Raw genomic sequence first — 6,000 nt, 5'->3', positions numbered from 1 at the left:
TTACAGTCAAGTTCAAGTACAGGAACACTTTACAGTCAGGTTCAAGTACAGTCAGGTTCAAGTACAGGAACACTTTACAGTCAGGTTCAAGTACAGTCAGGTTCAAGTACAGGAACACTTTACAGTCAAGTTCAAGTACAGGAACACTTTACAGTCAGGTTCAAGTACAGGAACACTTTACAGTCAGGTTCAAGTACAGGAACACTGTTCAGTCAGGTTCAAGTACCCTTAGAGGGGATGTAAAAGGTTAAAACTATTTTATAAAAACAGTAAATCATTAATTGATACGTAGTTAATAAATACATAATAAACAGTTATAACCCATCTGAGGTTGTAACATTGTGCACAGCGCTCCCTAGTGGCCAGTCCGGTCACTGACCTGTGCTTTGTGTCTCTGTGGCTTCAGAGACGCTGAACACAGCATCAGGAGACCTCTCCTCTGTGGGGCTGGCTGGGCTGGGGACCCCCAGACCTTCACCTACCCCTGGCTCCAGGGGGGCAGGCTCGACGGTGGCAGAGGCCTGAGGATTCCTCAGAGAGGAGAGGACAGAGGGCTGATCCATCAGGATGGACTTGTGGTCCTGGGGAGAGAGAGGAGAGGAGAGGATGGTCAGTAACCTTGGTGTGTTGTGATTATCATATTCTGCTCTTCAACTTAAGTTAGGCTTCCCAAACGACACCCCACTCTCTACGTAGGGCACTTGGCACCCTATCCCTATGTGGTGCACTTGGCACCCTATCCCTATGTAGTGCACTACTTTTGACCCTACGGGCCCTGGTGTCATTTGGGACACAGATTTGGACTTCCACTCACATATCTGACATGGTCCTTCCAGAGCGTCCACCACTGGCTGGAGATGAGGAACCTGTTCTCACCAGGCTGAAGCCCACGTCTGGCCTCTCTGTCCAGCCACCCCCTGAACACACACACACACACACACACACACACACACACACACACACACACACACACACACACACACACACACACACACACACACACACACACACACACACACACATACACGAGATTGCAGAGCTTTAAAAAGTGTAGAGGTGTACAACACAAGAGTTCATCGGGAGATGTTTATACCTGATGATTTGTCCCTCCTCTTCAGGAGTAGCAGGCCGAAGGCCCAGGACAATGTGGGACACCTGCAGAAAACACACACAGAAAGTCAACTACAAAACAGAGACACACACACACACACCTGGAACAAACCACAAAATTAATGTGTGTGTGTGTGTGTGTGTTTTCTGACCTGGAACAGCAGGTTGAGGAACTCGTTGGCCAAAGCGCTCTTCACACTCCATATTTGGTAGTCCTCTAGGGTCAGGTGACCCAGCTGTGTGTGCGGGGGTCAAAGGTTAAGTCAAAGGTTAGGGTCAAATACAACAAGGACTAAATGTCAGTGGACAGCAGTCGCATTATGAGAATTATAGTCCCAACCACATTAGAGACATAAAAACAAGATTACATGTTTTATTTATTTAACTAGGCAAGTCAGTTAATAACAAATTCTTATTTACATTGACGGCCTACCGGGGAACAATGGCCTTGTCAGCTCGGGGATTCGATCCAGCAACCTTTCGGTTACTGGCCCAACGCTCTAACCACTAGGCTACCTGCCGTACCTACACTCTAACCACTAGGCTACCTGCCGTCCCTACACTCTAACCACTAGGCTACCTGCCGTACCTACACTCTAACCACTAGGCTACCTGCCGTACCTACACTCTAACCACTAGGCTACCTGCCGTCCCTACACTCTAACCACTAGGCTACCTACCGTACCTACACTCTAACCACTAGGCTACCTGCCGTCCCTACACTCTAACCACTAGGCTACCTGCCTCCTCTACACTCTAACCACTAGGCTACCTGCCGTACCTACACTCTAACCACTAGGCTACCTGCCGTCCCTACACTCTAACCACTAGGCTACCTGCCGTACCTACACTCTAACCACTAGGCTACCTGCCGTCCCTACACTCTAACCACTAGGCTACCTGCCGTACCTACACTCTAACCACTAGGCTACCTGCCGTCCCTACACTCTAACCACTAGGCTACCTGCCGTACCTACACTCTAACCACTAGGCTACCTGCCACCTCTACACTCTAACCACTAGGCTACCTGCCGTACCTACACTCTAACCACTAAGCTACCTGCCGTACCTACACGCTAACCACTAGGCTACCTGCCGTACCTACACTCTAACCACTAGGCTACCTGCCGTCCCTACACTCTAACCACTAGGCTACCTGCCGTCCCTCCACTCTAACCACTAGGCTACCTGCCACCTCTACACTCTAACCACTAGGCAACCTGCCGTCCCTACACTCTAACCACTAGGCTACCTGCCACCTCTACACTCTAACCACTAGGCTACCTGCCTCCTCTACACTCTAACCACTAGGCTACCTGCCTCCTCTACACTCTAACCACTAGGCTACCTGCCTCCTCTACACTCTAACCACTAGGCTACCTGCCTCCTCTACACTCTAACCACTAGGCTACCTGCCGTCCCTACACTCTAACCACTAGGCAACCTGCCGTCCCTACACTCTAACCACTAGGCTACCTGCCTCCTCTACACTCTAACCACTAGGCTACCTGCCGTCCCTACACTCTAACCACTAGGCAACCTGCCGTCCCTACACTCTAACCACTAGGCTACCTGCCTCCTCTACACTCTAACCACTAGGCTACCTGCCGTCCCTTCACTCTAACCACTAGGCAACCTGCCGTCCCTACACTCTAACCACTAGGCTACCTGCCACCTCTACACTCTAACCACTAGGCAACCTGCCGTCCCTACACTCTAACCACTAGGCTACCTGCCGTCTCTACACTCTAACCACTAGGCTACCTGCCGTCCCTACACTCTAACCACTAGGCTACCTGCCGTCCCTACACTCTAACCACTAGGCTACCTGCCACCTCTACACTCTAACCACTAGGCTACCTGCCGTACCTACACTCTAACCACTAGGCTACCTGCCGTACCTACACTCTAACCACTAGGCTACCTGCCGTACCTACACTCTAACCACTAGGCTACCTGCCGTCCCTACACTCTAACCACTAGGCTACCTGCCGTCCCTCCACTCTAACCACTAGGCTACCTGCCACCTCTACACTCTAACCACTAGGCAACCTGCCGTCCCTACACTCTAACCACTAGGCTACCTGCCACCTCTACACTCTAACCACTAGGCTACCTGCCGTCCCTACACTCTAACCACTAGGCTACCTACCGTACCTACACTCTAACCACTAGGCTACCTGCCGTCCCTACACTCTAACCACTAGGCTACCTGCCTCCTCTACACTCTAACCACTAGGCTACCTGCCGTACCTACACTCTAACCACTAGGCTACCTGCCGTCCCTACACTCTAACCACTAGGCTACCTGCCGTACCTACACTCTAACCACTAGGCTACCTGCCGTCCCTACACTCTAACCACTAGGCTACCTGCCGTACCTACACTCTAACCACTAGGCTACCTGCCGTCCCTACACTCTAACCACTAGGCTACCTGCCGTACCTACACTCTAACCACTAGGCTACCTGCCACCTCTACACTCTAACCACTAGGCTACCTGCCGTACCTACACTCTAACCACTAAGCTACCTGCCGTACCTACACTCTAACCACTAGGCTACCTGCCGTACCTACACTCTAACCACTAGGCTACCTGCCGTCCCTACACTCTAACCACTAGGCTACCTGCCGTCCCTCCACTCTAACCACTAGGCTACCTGCCACCTCTACACTCTAACCACTAGGCAACCTGCCGTCCCTACACTCTAACCACTAGGCTACCTGCCACCTCTACACTCTAACCACTAGGCTACCTGCCTCCTCTACACTCTAACCACTAGGCTACCTGCCTCCTCTACACTCTAACCACTAGGCTACCTGCCTCCTCTACACTCTAACCACTAGGCTACCTGCCTCCTCTACACTCTAACCACTAGGCTACCTGCCGTCCCTACACTCTAACCACTAGGCAACCTGCCGTCCCTACACTCTAACCACTAGGCTACCTGCCTCCTCTACACTCTAACCACTAGGCTACCTGCCGTCCCTACACTCTAACCACTAGGCAACCTGCCGTCCCTACACTCTAACCACTAGGCTACCTGCCTCCTCTACACTCTAACCACTAGGCTACCTGCCGTCCCTTCACTCTAACCACTAGGCAACCTGCCGTCCCTACACTCTAACCACTAGGCTACCTGCCACCTCTACACTCTAACCACTAGGCAACCTGCCGTCCCTACACTCTAACCACTAGGCTACCTGCCGTCTCTACACTCTAACCACTAGGCTACCTGCCGTCCCTACACTCTAACCACTAGGCTACCTGCCGTCCCTACACTCTAACCACTAGGCTACCTGCCACCTCTACACTCTAACCACTAGGCTACCTGCCGTACCTACACTCTAACCACTAGGCTACCTGCCGTACCTACACTCTAACCACTAGGCTACCTGCCGTACCTACACTCTAACCACTAGGCTACCTGCCGTCCCTACACTCTAACCACTAGGCTACCTGCCGTCCCTCCACTCTAACCACTAGGCTACCTGCCACCTCTACACTCTAACCACTAGGCAACCTGCCGTCCCTACACTCTAACCACTAGGCTACCTGCCACCTCTACACTCTAACCACTAGGCTACCTGCCTCCTCTACACTCTAACCACTAGGCTACCTGCCTCCTCTACACTCTAACCACTAGGCTACCTGCCTCCTCTACACTCTAACCACTAGGCTACCTGCCGTCCCTACACTCTAACCACTAGGCAACCTGCCGTCCCTACACTCTAACCACTAGGCTACCTGCCTCCTCTACACTCTAACCACTAGGCTACCTGCCGTCCCTACACTCTAACCACTAGGCAACCTGCCGTCCCTACACTCTAACCACTAGGCTACCTGCCACCTCTACAATCTAACCACTAGGCAACCTGCCGTCCCTACACTCTAACCACTAGGCTACCTGCCGTCCCTCCACTCTAACCACTAGGCTACCTGCCACCCCATAAACACCTGATATATCTCCTAGAAGAGTCTCACCTTTGTCGTGTCGTGCATCTTCAGGATTCCCTCCACTATGTCCGACACGTTGGTGAGCAGCTCCTGAAAACAGGACAACAAGAATCAAAACTGAGGTCACGTATCAAACCCAACCACCTCCAACACACTAGCCGTTTAGCCTGTATCCCAGCAGTACTTCGAGGGAGTGTGTCTGTGTGTCCACCAGGCTTAGGAGTATAACTAATACCGAGGTATTTGGAAAAAATCCACGGGATACCGGCAAAACTTATTTAGTTGAAAATGTGAATATTTATAGCTACTTATTTAAGTTCAAACCTGCAGGCAATACGTTAGGAGATAAAGATCTTAATTTCATGTGTCACATTATTTTAAATTATGAAGCTCACCGTAGTTCCCCGGAACAGTTGAGCCAGTCAACGTGTTTGTTTGTAAATATCACAAGGGGGAAGAAGTGGGAGCTGGTGAATCCACAGAGGAGAGTCTCTCTGTTGTGATGAAGTTACACTCGTGTACAATTCAATACTACATGTTTACCATCAGATAGATATCTTAGAATGGCTTTCTACCAGAAAAAGACCAAGAGCTCTGGATGAGTTATCTTTCCCCCTGTAGCGTTTCTTCCTCCTGCGTGCTCCCTCCTCCTCCTCACCCTCCCCTGCTCTGTGTACACATGCTGCTCTTCCTTCAGAAAAGCATCACAACTTAGTTCATTTGCACTAATTTCTCTCATTCACTTTCGTTTGTGGATGTCCACACGACAAAAATAACCATCAGGTTAGCTGCTAGCTATGCTTGTATAACTTTAAAGAGCTGGATGTGCCCATCTTTGCAATTAGTTAGTTTGTTTTAGCTCGTTAGCATTTAGCTAACAGCGTTTATTTGATTTCACTATTCGTTTGTGTGAATTTTGTTGGGTATTCTGG

At 50.7% G+C, this 6,000-nt stretch overlaps 1 protein-coding gene across 3 annotated transcripts in view; it reads right to left on the bottom strand.

Moving 5' to 3' along the window:
* Positions 1 to 6,000, bottom strand: part of LOC110503264 (ubiquitin carboxyl-terminal hydrolase 32) — a 93,448-nt gene that overhangs the window by 50,556 nt on the left and 36,892 nt on the right. For all 3 annotated transcript variants that reach the window (XM_036961645.1, XM_036961646.1, XM_036961647.1), the window contains exons 9-13: positions 5,096 to 5,158; positions 1,263 to 1,346; positions 1,094 to 1,155; positions 815 to 917; positions 380 to 581 (exon numbers count right to left, since the gene is read on the bottom strand). In XM_036961645.1, coding sequence (XP_036817540.1) covers positions 380 to 581; positions 815 to 917; positions 1,094 to 1,155; positions 1,263 to 1,346; positions 5,096 to 5,158 — 514 coding nt within the window. The remainder of the gene's footprint in view (positions 1 to 379; positions 582 to 814; positions 918 to 1,093; positions 1,156 to 1,262; positions 1,347 to 5,095; positions 5,159 to 6,000) is intronic.

Source organism: Oncorhynchus mykiss, chromosome 24, assembly GCF_013265735.2.
Source record: "Oncorhynchus mykiss isolate Arlee chromosome 24, USDA_OmykA_1.1, whole genome shotgun sequence".
Lineage (NCBI taxonomy): Eukaryota > Metazoa > Chordata > Actinopteri > Salmoniformes > Salmonidae > Oncorhynchus > Oncorhynchus mykiss.
Note: the sequence above shows the minus strand (reverse complement) of the source record. Positions and strands in the feature narration are given on the sequence as shown.